The sequence below is a fragment of the Apis mellifera genome, linkage group LG6 (genome assembly GCF_003254395.2).
Source record: "Apis mellifera strain DH4 linkage group LG6, Amel_HAv3.1, whole genome shotgun sequence".
NCBI classification, from domain to species: Eukaryota; Metazoa; Arthropoda; class Insecta; order Hymenoptera; family Apidae; genus Apis; species Apis mellifera.
The window spans coordinates 7,459,047-7,475,680 of NC_037643.1; the positions used below are offsets into that span (position 1 = coordinate 7,459,047).

At 35.5% G+C, this 16,634-nt stretch overlaps 1 protein-coding gene across 10 annotated transcripts in view; it reads right to left on the bottom strand.

Moving 5' to 3' along the window:
• LOC100577517 overlaps positions 1–16,634 on the bottom strand; it is a 193,184-nt gene that overhangs the window by 19,634 nt on the left and 156,916 nt on the right. For 4 of the 10 annotated variants that reach the window (XM_026441310.1, XM_026441308.1, XM_026441307.1 and 1 more), the window contains one exon: positions 9,323–9,429. The exons of the other annotated variants lie outside the window; for them this stretch is intronic. In XM_026441310.1, the coding sequence (XP_026297095.1) occupies positions 9,323–9,429 (107 nt within the window). The remainder of the gene's footprint in view (positions 1–9,322; positions 9,430–16,634) is intronic. 10 annotated transcript variants of the gene reach the window in all.

Consider the following 16,634-nt stretch of genomic DNA (forward strand, 5'->3'; position numbering starts at 1 on the left):
TTAACACCAATTGAATTTTAAATCAGATAGTACTCGTCAAAATTGAAGGAAAGAATAATCGATTGATTTGATTCATTAATAATCAAGAGAGATCTTCAAATGTAGATTAGAAGCAAATCGAAATGATATAACTGATGCTGTAACCTGGTCAATCAAACTTTCAATTAGCCAGCCGATTAATTGATGGTCAATAAAACCTATCCTGAGATGATGATAAAGTCAGGTCCCAATATTAAATGAAATTTTAGAAAGATGCGTACAAAAGCTACATCATTAATATTAATTTATACGAATATTTGAAATCAATATGTTGTATTAACGAAAAAAAAAATATATATTATTATATTTGGAAATATTTTTTTCGATAATCTTACAAAATCTTTCTTCTTCTGTTTTTAACGCGTACAATCTGACTCAAAATATGATCGATGCTCCTCCATGTTAATTTTCAAGTAGAAAGTAATAGAGAGGAAGAATAATATAAATCGAGCTTCGTATTCTAAATTCTAGATGGAAGAGGAAGAAAGAATAGATACTGATAGTCTCTATTTCACTATTGAAAATATCGGGGGTACTAATTTTGCACGATATCGGATGAGATTATACAATGAATAACTGATCGTGTTCAGTCTTGGATGAAAATGATTCTCAGTTCGTTCGTCGAATTTTTAGATGTTTTTAAAAAATGTATATATATATTTTTTAAATTTTTTTTTAAAGAGAGTAGAATTTGAGAAAAAGTAAAAAAAGAGTAGCATCGGATCAGCCGCAAAAGATATTTTTATCCATCAGATATTTCTGATTTCTACGAGAAAAAAGATCTAAATAATTAAATTCTTCGTTTGTAAATTTACTGTGATATATTTCGCACGTAGATCGCAAGAGAAAAACTTGATAAATTTATGTTTATTAATTTTCTATTCACTTGCTTTAATAGTTTAAAAATTAAAAAAAGAAAAAGACAAGATATAATAATTTGAATATACAGATGTAACAATTTCCCAATTCCAAAAACGAAAAATGTATAAGTTTTATCAAATCCTTCATCGTTGTGATCTACGAAAATTTTTTTGTCAAATTATTTTTTATAATTAATTTTAATATTTTTTTTTGATTAACAAACGAGAAGGATATTCGCATAAAATTTTACGTTCTTTAAACAATATTTCCAATCTAATAACTTACAACATCTCGTTTCGTGTACTCTATTCTCGTATACATAGATGTGTATTTACACGAGCAGGAAGTCTAAAGACAAACGGAGTAACTTGCTCGAATAACTTGCTCGATGTTTAATTCGTTGGTGACCCATTCGAATATTTGGCAACGAATCGAACATGTTTTCCTCGCGACAAACAAACTTCGACTTTACGGTTTCTAAATGTTATTTTTAATAAAACTAACTCGTAACCAATAATTGATTTACGTTTCAACCTTCATTGATACGATATTTATTTTGCATCTCTTCCTTTTCCCTTATCCGTTTCTCGCTTTCATTCCACACATTTCTTTTTCCTTCGAATTCTGTCGTGATGCGGGTCAGCTGCGATTCCCCCAGTTTAATTTTAATTTATGCCCACTGAGCGAACAGAGATTTAATTATTGGGGCGGAAACGGAAAATAACACCGAGTGTTACCTTCGATTATTCTCCCAGATGCTCTTTTTTTTTTCCTCTGGTGGACAGTCTCCCTCGATGCGGGATGCTTCTTATTCCAAATTTGCCATTTAGTTTCGATCAAATAATAAGAAACTTTCGTTTGAAAACGAAATTCGCGTGGAAATATTTTTCAGAAGAGCTTAACATTTTTCCTGGTACTCTACTAATAAATAATTCAAAGGGAACGAAACATAATTAAACGTGATTATCAACGATTGTCCGATTTCATATTCGTGAAAAGATGAATTTTTGAACGTAATATTGAATAAAAGGGAAAGTGAATTTTTTAATTTTTAATATTGGATACGATTCTCTATGTTAATTAGATCGGGAAAAAATTGTTGGAGGCAGAATAAGAAAGGATATCACGTTTACCAATAATTTTTCAACTTGAAATACGACGAATTGTCTGAAACTAGTTTTCCAATATTTTTTTCTCATCACAGAAGAAGATGTTGCGCGAAGAATTTAATTAAAAAAAAAAATAGATATATTCCTGCCTTCTCTTGCGAGTTTGTATCGGACGGAAAGACAAATTGCTTTTATCTAAATTAGAGAGTTTGCGTTGCAAAATAATGATTCGTCGAGGATGAGGAACTTTTTTACCCGCTTCTTCTTTACCATTTTTCCGTCTCAGAAACTTGACGTACCATCACTTTTTCCTCATTTTGTTCCTGTTTCGTCCCTATTGTTCTTCCAATTTCCTTTCTCCTCTCCGTTTTCGAGTCTCTCCTCATCCTTCTTTCTTTTTCATTTTCTCTCGTTTCATCTCGCGGTCAAGTATTTCTTTATTTTGAAAATCTTTTTATAAATATCGTAAATATTAATTTTGAATACAAATCTCTCCATTACAGATGCATAATTACGAGATTTTGACAGAGGGCAAATAATTTGCCGGACGGATGCTCGAAACATGTTCATTAGAGGGACGACACACGTATCCAAATACTATTGATACCGTGTACGCCTTTGAACGTTTCCTTCTAATTGAATATCGCGGAGATTAAACGCTTCGCTTTGAAGCGTTCAAAAAAATTCACATCAAAACGTTAAACGTGAAGATCGATCGACTTCTGTTGATCAGATATCAGCTCAAAAGCTTAGAAAGAAACGAAGAATACCAATTAATATATCTACCTATTAAAAAAGCGAAACGTTTAGAAATATTCCTTACAATGATTTGAAGAATCACGATCACGTCATTGAAGTTAATCCGTCCAAAGTTCGAGACGAGTCCATCGAGTTTCTGCAACAACCTTACCCAACCACTCCCGCGTTTAAGTTATCCAATATTAATTTGGCCAGCGTCCAATTGCGAAAGAATCATGCACCAATTGCTACGAATTGCTTGGAATTGGCCAAGGTGGAAATAATTCGAGCGACTCGATCCAATGCATTGTTCCGTCCGATTCGAAGCGTCGTATAGAAAAGTATTTATATAAACCTTATTTCAAACCCGTCACATTGAACTTAAATATTTATCCAAGGATCCTCTTATGGGATCACGTTCGATTTCCACACTTCCTTTCCTCCTCTTGCATCATTAATTCAAACAAAGGATCGAGCAGACGAGAAACTTTAAACTTAAAAGAAGATTTCATCTGTTCGAAATTTCTTACGGATCTGGAACTGGAGGATCTTCCTTCGAATAATATAACGCTTGACGGGATCATCTTTTTTCCATTCCCTTCACCTAATTACACCCAGATATAACCGAGGAGAAAGTTTTTCCTCCGGATTCGGCCATGTTGAAAGTGCTCGCAATTCTCACGCGAGTCCGAAAGTTCGCGTCGACGGGGACCATCCTGAGTTTTGGCTGTCCGGCGGCGCGTGAAGCACACCCCGCAGAAAGAAGGGAAAACTGTTGACCCGCTTCGTGACGAGGCAGCAATTACTCTAATGATCGTGGCCGGTTTCGTTTCTCTTCCTCGCGTTCTTCCTCGTCGTCTTCCGCCCCGCTCGGAAACGTTTTAATTGCCGTAATCGGTTCAGATGCCTAAGACGAGACGATGCTCGCATCCCTTTCCTTATTTGCGACACAATTTTTCACAATTCTCATCAAACTTTCCTTCTCCCTCAATCGTGTTGTCGTTTTAATCAGTTAATTAATTACGATGAGAGGAGACGAAAGGATATTTTTTCTATTTATAATCAAATCGGTTGTTTCGTGTATAGAAACGAGGAAGAGGGGTAGAATGTCCAGTTGCTTTTTTTAAAATTAGGATTATATTATATTTTTTCATCAAAGCTGTTAAGGAAAAATTATGTAATTTGAATGTTATTTTAATATTCGAATGGGAATCGTGATTCAAATATTAAAAGATCACCATTTCTCTTTTTCTCATTGTTCAAACGAGTGGTTAAGGTTGGAAGCGTTTAATCGAGAAACTGGTCAGAATGAATTTCTCCCTTTGAAGGTGCGGTGGCCATAAAATCAATTCAATTCGTTCCGAAGATCGATCCAAAGATCTTTGTTCAACTCTGTAGAAACCGGCAATTAACATTGCCCCAAGGAAGATTTCTTCTTCACGGAAGAATTTTATGCTTATTCGACTCGTCTTCTTCTTCTTCTTCTTCTCAATGCCCCAATCTTTAGTTTTTTTTCTTTCTTAATTTTTCCAACGAAGAGAAGAGAATATCTTGAGGAGAATTTTTTAATTTACCAGATTTTTCCCAGACTTTTATAAATCGTAATGCCTTTCTTTCTTTCTTTCTTTCCCGCTTATCGTTCAACGTTTTCCAACTTTTTTTTTCTTTTTTTTTATTTAACTTTTCCTCGATCGAACGAATCGAAAGAATCAGAAAGAAAGTTGTTTCTTGCTCACCGTCCACCACTTTGCTTCTTTTACATTTTTAAATCCTCGAGGAAGTCTGTTGAAGTCATTTTTTTTAGAAAACGCTTATCTTCCTTCCAATTCAACCATTTTTGCTTCTAGAATTTCCTTCTATTTCCGTTTCTTTTAATTTTAATTTTTGCCAAATTAATAATTTCTGCTCATATTTGAAATTGAACAAAAATTACTATTTAAACATCGCGATTCTTGAACTATTTTTTTAAATATCTTAATTTTCTTCCTCTGTTTGATAATTTCTTCTCACAATATATTCCTGGATATATACGTGTATTTAATCTTGAACGAATATTTTTGATTGAGAATGAAATGCATCATAATAAAATCATGGCAAAAATTTCTACCAAGTTTTAAATTTAACACGAAAGACTAACGATTCATCTTTTATGTTCACTCTATCCATTTATCCCAAGGGCAGAAAATTGTTTAAAAATCAACGCGTTACGTTGGTAAAAGCTTCGAAGATCCTCAACCACCAGAACCAAGACCAACCCATCCTTTCATTACTCTTCCACAAGATTTTTTTTAAAAAAAAAGCCCGCTATTTTCCTCAACAAAAACTCGTATTCCTTTTTCTCTTAATCCCAAAAGCGAAAATAGAGAAGGAAATTCAATGTGGATGTTCCACAGAGCAAAGATATTAAGAAGGGAAAAATTCCATCGTAAATGGTGAGCATAATAAAAAAATGCTCGAGAGATAAAAAAAAAAAAAGGAGCAATCAAATAAGAAATTCGATCGACTTGTTAAATTTCTCCGCCATCTTGTTAAATTTCTATGCTAGCGCCGCTTTGATCTCGTTGAAAGAAGTTGGAACTTATCGCGAATCGGGATCTTTGGAAAAAGTAAATCTTCCCGCATCGTGTTTTTCCAATTCACTCCTTCTTCTTTGCTTCCTTCTATTCCCCGTCTATTTGATTCCAAGGCGCGGCTTCGATTTCTCTCCCGAATTTACCCGCTTCTTCACTTCGTTTTCTTCGTTTATCGACGAATCTGCAGGATTCAGCGAGAAACAAGAACATCGTTTTCGTTTTATATTTCTTGTTTCGAGGCAGAGATCTTCTCGAGCCAACACGCTCGAGAAATCGAATTAGCAATATCAGAAATTCTGCAGGCAACTGTGGAAAACAGACTTTGAAATTTTATCTTCTTCTTCTTTAATCTTTAAAATTTTTGTTACTTGGAGGAACATCGAAGCTTTTTTCATCTTCTGTCTCGAATTTATTAATGCTCAATGCGCAAAAATTTTAATTTGATTCTTTTATTTGAAGTTTTTAAAATTACTTTTAATGTTCGAGATAGACATTTCAACAGATAAATGCGTAATACGTGTAATTTGGCGAATCATGTTTCTTCTCGGATTACCTACTATTATATTTCTTCTTCCATGTAACGAGATTATTCGTATTCTCCCTCGTAGAAACGTTACATTCGTCTCAAGACGATTTAATTAATACGTAGAAATACGATTTACGAGTTTAGAATCTGTGCTACATTGCACGTTGTCGTGTTTCCACCTGCTCGAAGATCAATATGAGCCACCAGTTTCTGCCTGCCTATCAATATTCCAAGATGCATCCAATTGCGGAAACATATCCTATATTACACGAATGGCGATTATTCAGTCACAATTATTTCTACCTTTTCAATCGGAGAAGAGGAATAATTTACAAAAAAAAAACCCTTGTCCATTATGCCTCTTCTTCTCTGCAAAGCTATCCACAACATTAAACAAAATATCGTTCCACAAATGAATTTTTCATCGAATATTCTCCTCTTCCTCTTTCATATTTTTGGTCCAGATCCAGAGATAATAAGATTCAGATATTCAGAACTTAAAAATTCGAAATCTTATTCTCGATCGATTCTTCTTCGCACGAAAAAAGGAAAAAAAAAAAGAGAAAAAAAGAAAACACCCGTCCAATTAACCGAATTCAGAGTAGTAAGAATCCATCCAGAGATTTTGCGAAGGAACGACGGAAGAAAATAACGGATAGGGCGGCGGCGGCGGCCGAGGTGGCTGCGCGAGTAGATACACGAATTGCACACACAGGTGAATAGGCCGCAAGGATTGCACGTGTGCGCTGCACCCGCTGCTGCACTTCCCTGTACGTTGAACTATCGATCGTTTCGAAGCGGGCCTTGCACCCTCGCCACCCTCCTCTCTCCTCTGTACCACACCATGTCTGGACTTTTGCACCGCCGCCTGCGATCTTTCCTTTCCTTTCCTTTCTTTTCTCCACTTCCTTTTTTTTTTTTTTTCCGTTCCACGATTTACGAATATTGTGGGGGAAATCGTTCGTTTAATCGATGCTGATCGAACCAGCGATTCGTTTCCCGTTTCTTCGTTTTCTGTCGTAACCGAAATCAACAACGTGTTAAGAGAAAAGTTGAGAAAAATTGAGAACATTGAGAAAGTGTTAATTGTTTTTAAATAAAAAATTGTTTGAAAAATTATTGTGTATATAGGGATTTTTAGAAATGTCTGGTTGCCTTAAAATGTTACAAACTTAGTTGTATCATTGCAATTTTTGTACATATTTCTGGTATATTGCAAGAATTAAATATTTAAATATTGTATGTAAATAATGGAGAGAATATTTTATATTATTTTTAAGAAAATATAATCGAATCACAATCCGACATTAATTCACCGAGATATATTAAATTTTATTAAAGCTTTTGCTTAATTCTATTCTAAGAGCATTCCTTTACACTGAAGGAAATATTTTACCATATTTCGACGCAAATTTATCTTCTTTTTCTTGCATTTCTTCAATTCAATCATTCACCATTATTTTCTTTTCGTTCTCCCGTCAATTGCTTCGTTTTCGAGTTTGAGAAAATAAAATTATTTATTTTCATCGCGTCGATCCTTTTTGATACGCCTTTTTCTACGATAATCGAAATGTGTTCAAACGCGGACCCGTGACAGACCCGTTAGCGTTTGCTTATTCTCCTCCATTTATTCTTTTTCCCGCCTCTTTTAGAGACGGAGGAAAATAAACTTCGTTATAGCTTTCCAATTTTTTTAATTTTCCCTCTTTGAGTTCGATACTTTCGTCATATCGTGCTTTCGTCGCACCTTCGAAAAAAGGTGTGCAAATTAAAAATTTTTTAAAAATTTATCAACAAAAAAAAAATATTTCGAATTCACATTAATCACATATTTTCGATTCATACTATACGCGAAGAAATTAATAACGCGGAATATAATTTATCATGGAATAAATTTTAATTAATATTCCAGAATGGAAATTGATACGTTTATTGTAATTTCTGCTTCGTTTCCTTTAATTAATTGAATAGTAATAAAATATTTATGCAAAATATTTAAACTTATACCGAAACAAACTATTATACAACAAGGTTACATTTTATATCAACGTAAAAAAAATAGAATGATCTTTAAAAAAGTTGATTTTTCAATTCTATCTCTATCAAAATATATCATAATACTCCTTTAGTTTCCTACAGTTTCTTCTCGAACTTTTTTACGCTCGATTTAAAATTCAAGTCGCGGAAAAAGAATACTTCCTCCCCCCGTCCGGATTCGAAACAATAAACTTCGAAAATTGTCCCTAAAGATTCTTACGTCAGCCAGTTCTATTCTACGAGCGATGCCACGATGTTCACGGCGAACAAAGGAGACGGGAGAGGGGGGAGGGCGAAAACAATCGCGAAGTGTCTAAAGTTGTCGGGCGGAATTACGCGACCAATATCGTCCGATGTCTCATCGATCTCGAAAGTTTGCAAATTGCTTCGAGCGGCCCTTTAGTTTCTCCAACTTCTCCCCCCTCTTGAATCGAGCGGAGTTAACACGAGACGAGATATCGAAGTCGTAAAAGTAAAATCGAGACGATCGATCGATCGATCGATCGAGTCGAGCTGCGGTTGATCCGATCGAAATTCGTGCGCAAAAAAGACGTTCGGATTTCTCCGACGTAAAAAACGTGATTGTTTGTGCCATATTTTTTGAAAAAGATGGAAAAATCCCGTTCGTCGATCGGATGCTTTCGGGATTGCTTCCCCTTTCATTGGCGAGAGAGTTTGGCTTGAAGAATCGACAGCTCGTACGATGGATTGTACAAATTGATTTTTAATTAATAATTCACCATAATCACGATGAATTTTACGATTAGTATAAAAATTAGTATTTGAAATCAATTTATGATTCTTCTTAATATAAGAATTTCATTGGAACATTGATTCTAGAGAATAGAAAAATTGATGTTGGTTCAGATTGTTTATATATATATCATAGATCGTAATTTAAATTGTTTATAACTTAATAAATAATTTCCTAATAAGCTACATCTCTATTTCATCTCGTATATTATTTTTCTAGAAGATCGATACTTCGATAATTATATTCAAAATATTTTCGAAAACGCATCAAAGATAACTTGAGCATTAATTCTTCGAAAATAAAATGACCAGAGATTTCTGTTCCAAAAGATCTCACCGTGCGTTTTCTAAACAAAACTTCTTTTTCTATTTACTTTAACAAAAAAAAGAATAGAAAAATTCGAAAAAGAAAGAGGGCAACGAAATTATAAAGAAAACAAAAAACTCTCTCTCTCTCTCTCTCTCTCTGAGCATCCGATCGCTCGAACTCCAAACCCAAACCCTTCCCACCACCCTCACCAAGTGTACCCCGAAAAAAAGCGCGTGTCACGTGTGTGTCACATATTTTTTTTTTTTTTTTTTACACAGAGAAACCGCGCCGTTCACGGCAACGGTCCCCGTGGGTGGCCTCCTTTAGGTGGAGTATAAAACTCTTAAACTCTCTAAAGGTATCAGTATCGTGTCACCTGTGATGGCGATCTTGCAGGACCACTTGCTTGTACCCTCAAGGACGATCTGTTCGGCCTGCTCGAGGCTGTCTATGTGCGTGTCCGGGTCGACTGAAAACGTCGTGCTGAAAAGAAGACAATGTCCTTCGTCATCTGATCGTCCTTCGACAACCTCTCGCTCCTCCCCCCGACCCTCTCTTTCTCTTTCTCTCTCTATCTCTCCTTCTCGAGGGTCGAATCCACTCGAAGCTACCACGTGAAAAAACTTCGGTGAAAAGCTGGATCCTTCTTGAATTTTTAAATCAAATACAAATTTCGTTCAATTTTTCTCGATCGCAGAGAGGGGTGTTGTATTAGCAGGCGTTCCAGCAGAGGCCGCCGAAGGACGGTGGTGCGGCAGGACAACTGTCTCGAGAGTTGTCGTCATCGTGAAACGTGTCATCAACATCATCATCATCAGTAGCCGTAGTCGTAGTTCATCATGGTCGTCCAGAAGCGGCGGCGATTCAGCCCGCGATTATCATAGCGATACAACAAGGAAATCGTGGAAGGATGAGGGAGGAACCGAGAGGAGAGCAATGCAATAGCCCGGTCCCTCCCTGTTTTCGAGGGTTGAAAACGGGGTTGTTAATAATCATAGGCTAAATGAACTTATTCTGGCAATCGTCATGAAAGCGTAAGCGGTTTCCAATACTTTCAGATCACAACTTTCCGGCATTGCAACGCTTGTGTGAAGGCAGTCGCTCTTTCTCTCTCTCTCTCTCTCTCTTTTTTTCTTTCCTTTATTGCTAAAAGAACGATCACGTGCTTACTCGCTGAAGGAATTGCATAATAAGCGGGACGACGAGTAGCGCTCGCTGTTGTTGCGGAATAAAGGCGAATTCGAGGAAGGAGGAGAGGTGAAATATTTCGAGTATTTCGAGATGAATGAAATCGTGGTCGTAGATCGAAGAGCGAATAGACGAGAGTGAACTGTGTGTCGGTTTCGATATAGAAGCGTTAGTGGAAGCGTGACGGTGAAAAGAATGTGTATATATGCGAACGACGTTAGAGAGTTTGGCCGGCGAGAGGTCTGAATTCTCAGAGGTAAATAATAACAAAGAATTTGAAAGAGTTTCCTTCTCCTGCGAGTTTATTTTGACCGAGGACGACGACAAAGCAATTGAACGCGCGAATACTTGAATAAATTTCGGAGGAAACAGGAGATGTTTGCGAAACAGGCGCGTCGAAATGAATAAGTGGGATGACGCAGGGGGGTAGAAATTCTATTTTCACCTTTCATTTTGATCCTTGGCCAGGATATTGCTTTTGGAAAAGGAAGACGACAATACCTGCGAATGCTTTTAATCATAGCTTGAAGGATCGAGAATAATTAACAGGAATCGTGATTCCTTTGTCGAGAAGATTGCTTTAAATATACTTTTCGAATTGTAAAAGAAAAAAATAAAAAATAGTCCTAATGTTTCTAAAATAAAAAAAAATATAATCGAAGATCGAGATACTTTTTGAAGCTTGCAAAGATTGGAATAAATCCAAATTTCAACTCGAAGCAATTCCTACAACGAAACGTTTCCTCTGATACGCAACACTAAATTTATTATCAAAGTCTATGTAAATAAATGAATTATTCGCACAAACTAACTTCGAGTTTTAGTATTCGGTAATCAGTCACGACGTGTCGGTTGCATTATTCAAACAAATACCATTCACACAATCCTAGACGCCACCTGTTAATCCTCGATGGAATTAGCACTAGATCCACTGTTCATCAATTCAGAATAAGAAAACTTGTTGCACCGTGTCTGTGTGGCTCATCGCCAATTTCGTATCCTCAAATTAGACGAATTGCTTCGTCTGTAAAATCTATGGGAATCACGCAAGATTGTTATATCTCGATGGAATGAGTCGAATTAATCAGCTTAAAACGATAAGTAAGAATGGAAAGGAATCGTCCGAGTTATCTCCTCTTGAGACGAGTTTTTTTTTATAGAAGAGAAAATTGAAAAATTATCATACGAGAATTCCATGAATGAAATCAATCGTAACGAATCTATATTGCTGATTTAACGATTGGATAGTTAATTTTGTTGATTAAAATTACTTGATTTAATTAAACATTTAATATAATTGACATAATAACCATTTATTAACCGGAATTAATTGGATTTTGAAATTGTTGATTATTCTATTGTAACAATTATATTATAATAAATATATCAAAAAATGTGAATAAGTCAATGTAGAATATTGTTAAAATACAAAATATACGATTCAAAAATTTTTAGTTTTAAATAAAAATTTTTTAAGAACGTGTAAGAATATTTCATCTGGAAAAACTACGAAGAGATAAAAATTATATATAAACAATTAATGAATAAAAATCATCATTGTTAAACGAGCAATATCGATCAACGTCTTCAACATCTAACATCAACGGGGTTATTACGATATAACTGAAATTAATTCTTTCTCTTTTATCGCCAATTTTTTTCTACTCTCAATTAACAATGACGTTGATTGTTTTGGACGAGATTCGTTTTGTAAATTACGATTTTCATCGAAGTTAAGAGTTTCTTTTGTGTACCACGGAAGAACAACCCTATCTACGTAGATGTCGCTCCATTGTTCCCGACTCGAGAAATTCTATACATCTCGTTACAATTACAAACTTGGAATGAATTCGACAGTACATATTATCTTAATTCTAACAATTTTTTTTCTCGACGATGAGGAATACTTCACCCTGTTTCAAACTGACATTATTTAAACGAGGCTGACCATGAAAATTAAAAAAAAAAAAAGCGAAACAACAAGAAGAACAATGACGAAAGAAGAAGTATAATTCCATTATATTAAAAAAGCAATTTTTTCTAACTTTTGCGTTAACACAAAACGATCCAATTCTGAGATAATAAATAATTAATGATGACCAATGAAATATCAATGATTCCTAGTCCACCAAGTATTATCTAGACCCGTGCAGAGAGAATGATATTGAACAACGAAATTTCGATTGTTGCACATGCAACAAATCCGGGATCACAGATTATTCCGGCGGTTGTTGCGGATCGTTTCCGATAAACGTCCGATATACCATAGAGGATACTGGTTAGGCGTTGGCTCACGTTGTCGGATATATAGTATAACGGGCTTAGCTTTGACAATGGCACCGGTGCACAGTCGAGCCACAACAAGTTGCCGTGTGACCTTAATGGACTTTCGATTGAATTCCTCCGGAGCGGAGGGAGACAGAGACATCTCCCGTGATGGACAACCGCACCGCACACATGCGCGTACGTATGTGTGTCGTGTGTGTAAGAAGAGATGCGTTTCGGTTCAGGACAAAATAAATGTTCCGTTTACGTAATGATGATTCAACGTGGGAAAAAAAGATTGTTTTCGATCCTTCCTTCAGATCTGTTTTTGCTTCTAACAAAGATGATTGATTTTGATAATTGTTCCCAAACAATTCGAGATTTTGACCGTTGATCGATGAAGAATAATGAGAGAAATTGGGCAATTTTTGTGGGTGAATAATTTTTTGAAAATATTCTTCTGGAAAGAATATTGTTTGTAAGAAAATTGTAAAAGATGTGCGTAACATATTGGGAGTATTTTAAATTTTTTATTTTCTTTGTTGCAAAATATTTTTCTGTCTTTTATTGGTAAAAATTAGCCAATTTCTATCTTCGTCTTAATTTGAATTTCTAATTATCTACGGTAGATGTTCTCGATAGATGGAATTTAATGATTAGGAGACTCGTCTGATATGCTGAATCTGCGAAAATTAGTTAAGATAATCTAGCAAATACGTTCAAGAATATTACAACTATAATTAGCATAAATAGGATTTACGTGAGCTTGTTGGAAACGATGACTATACATAGGATGCTTGTAATATATCCTAATATATCTCTAATTACAACGATCCAGAGGTAATTGAACTTTTCAAATGGATTAATAATTCATCTTTGCCTTGAATCTTTGGCTATGATAAAATAACTCGATATTGAATACAAAATGTTGTACAACAATTCTATTAAAAGTAATAATCCTAATTCTATTAAAATTAGGAAAAATTTAAACCGCTCTAATTCCGAAGATAATAATTTTCGATTAACGAACGAAATACCATTGGAAACGTGGAAGTTCGCTCTTTAAAACGCTTCTTCGTTTATCCCGATATGACTTTCGGTTCCGGAGATATCCTCGTATAAAGAAAAGACAATTTTCAATCGTTTATTTTCACTCTATCAAACTCTATTAAAATTAGAAAAAATTTGAATCGCTATAACTCCAAAGATAATGAATTTTAAATAACAAGTGAGACATCATTGGAAGCGAGGCACCTTCCTCTTCAAAACGCTTTTTGAATTATTTCGATACGACTTCCGGTTCCCGAGATATCGTCGTGTAAAGAAAAGACAATTTTCAATCGTTTATCTTCACTCTATCAAACTCTATTAAAATTAGAAAAAATTTGAATCGCTATAACTCCGAAGATAATAAATTTTAAATAACAAGTGAGACATCATTGGAAGCGAGGAATCTTCTTCTTCAAAACGCTTTTTGAATTATTTCGATACGATTTCCGATTCCCGAGATATCATCGTGCAAAGAGAAAGATAATTTTTAATCGTTTCATCTCTGCCTTTGTTGCTTATTCTCGCTCGTCTCACTGACCTATCCCAAACTACAGACACGCGATTCTTGGAAGAACGTAGTAAACACTTCTAGGAAAAGATATAGGTCACTGGGTCGCGGATCCATTCATGATCTCTCTGCGCTACGTTAAGCACGACGGCATCTTTGAATCGTCACATCTCGACAACCGATCGAAATATTGGGACGAAACAAAAAAGGATTTTAATTGCACGGTTTCCTCTATTTCCCGACCGTGTTTTCACGATACAATTTTTCTCTTTTATACGAAAAGTCAGAAACAATAATATTAGATCTATAGATAATCATTCGAACACTTTGAATACTTGTTTTTTTTAACAAAATGCGAAATTCTTATCCGTGCAAATTCAAATTACGATCTCGTTGACACGTAGCGAGGGCATGCAAATCGACATACGAATTACATATTTCTCCATATAAATCCATATATACGAATAACTTCCGTCCCTTCGATCCTGAATCACAACATTTATATTCTTTCAATGAGAGAGGGTTGGGATAATCGAAGGAAGACACCACAAGAGGAGTGTGAGAAGTGACTGCTCTCGAGAAGAACCACGAACTTTTCTTGATAACCAACTCGATAAACCCCACGGAATCGCTCCAGCCCCTTCTATTTTCTCGCCTCGAGAATCTGAATCGACACCAAAAATCTCGACCAAACAATTTTGCGAACTCGTCGATTCCCGATTGTCGGGACTTTTTCTCCATTCTCTCGAATTGTCGAGAACAGAGGGGGAGGGAGCCATTTCCGTGGAATGACAAAATGAAAGAAGGGTGAAACTGAAGAGAAAATAACGTCGAAAGGTTAAACGAACAGATCGAGAATGTTCCACTGATGGATTACGATGTCGTTGCGTCCAGAGACAGAGATGTAAATCATGGAGAAGACGCGTGTGCCAACAGTGACAATGAAAATAGCTCTGTGTGTGTGTATGTGTGTATGTGCGCGTATATATGAACAGGGATGTTGAACAGGATTCATAGATTACACGTGCTTTGCGAGTGGGGATGATGTGTGAAAAGTATATATGCACCCGTTCGTCACATCATTTTCCACGATGTGAAACATCGTATTTTCTGACATAGTATACACTTGGTTAGAAGTATATACATAGAGAAAGGGGGGAGAGATGATTCGAGACACGGTCAAGAGACTCGTAAAGAGATTCCCTCGAGGGTTTACACTGTTGGGTTTACAAGAGTACTTAATAGAAAGTTCATTTAAGAAGATTATGCGAATGTTTAACAGTGTGTTATATCGAGATCTAAAAATGTTTTCTTTTTACTTTTCAGTTTTCAATTTGCAATAATTATTAGGGGATAATTCTGAGTTGTTAACAAGGGTCTTGTTTGTCTTTCGTATGTTTTTTTAAAAGAGTTCATTTTTAAATTACGAAGTTCTACAATTTTTATGTTTTTTTTTTTATTTATTTAATAAAATAGAAGAAAAATCAGTGTCTCATTTTTCCTTTCAAGATTTATAAAAATTTAACGATAAAATTTACAAAATTTGGAAACTTAATGAAAGTATTTTGTAATGGTTTTGTTATATTTCTTCTACCAAGTCTATTTTTTCAATATATCTCGAAATTGAATCGATAAAAAGTTTATTTTTTATACGTAGATCGATTATCGAAAGTGTTTCGTACTAAATTCTATCATTTCTACGAGCTATTCTCTTCGATCGAACGTGACTCTACCTTCGTCGAATAACATTTACAAAGAGCTTCCTTAAGAGCTCGTTCGAGAAATCGAACCATTTCGACTAATTCACGCAAGTGCAACACGAGTGTTTGCCACGAGTGTATTCGACGAAAATTGTCGCATCGACAGTGCAATCTACGCACGGTATTTCGTACGTATTTTTGCCATGGATCGGTGCCACGGGGGAACGGAATTTTCTTCCACGTTTTTTAGAGCCGGATAGACAGATAGAAGCGAGAGAAGAAGAAGTAAATAGTGAGAGAAGCGGAGCAGTAGCCGAAGAAAAGTAAAGGAGGAAAATAGATGTATATAATTGACACGTTCATTGCTGATATTAAATTATGCCAAATATAATTATACGTCACAAAAATTGGTAGAGATTGATGAAAATCCAAAAAATATTCCCTCGATGTTTTTTGAAAACTTTCCACTCGACATTTTCCCGTTCGATTAATTATTTTCATCAACATTCATCGACCGAGTTCGTGCGCAGTGAACGTGTTAAAGTGGAAGGCTCGTAAGGAGAAGAAGAAAACCAGCTCCGCGTTAATCGTGGCACCGTTTTGCGAACATAGAAAAAACGCGAGGAACGGATGCATTTGCACAGCCAAATCACACAATATATAATATATTTATATATTATATATATCATAGAATAATACAGACGTGACAGTTAACACAACACAACAGCAGCAGCCTGCAGAGCGTAAGAGACCGAGATGATGAAACGAAAAATCGAACGGCCACAGATTAAAAAAAAAAAACAGGAAAATATACGAGAATGAAATATAAGGAGCACATACAAATCTATATGGCGTGAAACGATAAAACACAATGGTGCTCGAGAAATGGCGGGCGCAGCCATGGATGGTCGAATGGGTTAGGTTGAAAAGTGGAGGTTATGTCGCGCGCATGACAATATCGCAAATGACAAATGAGT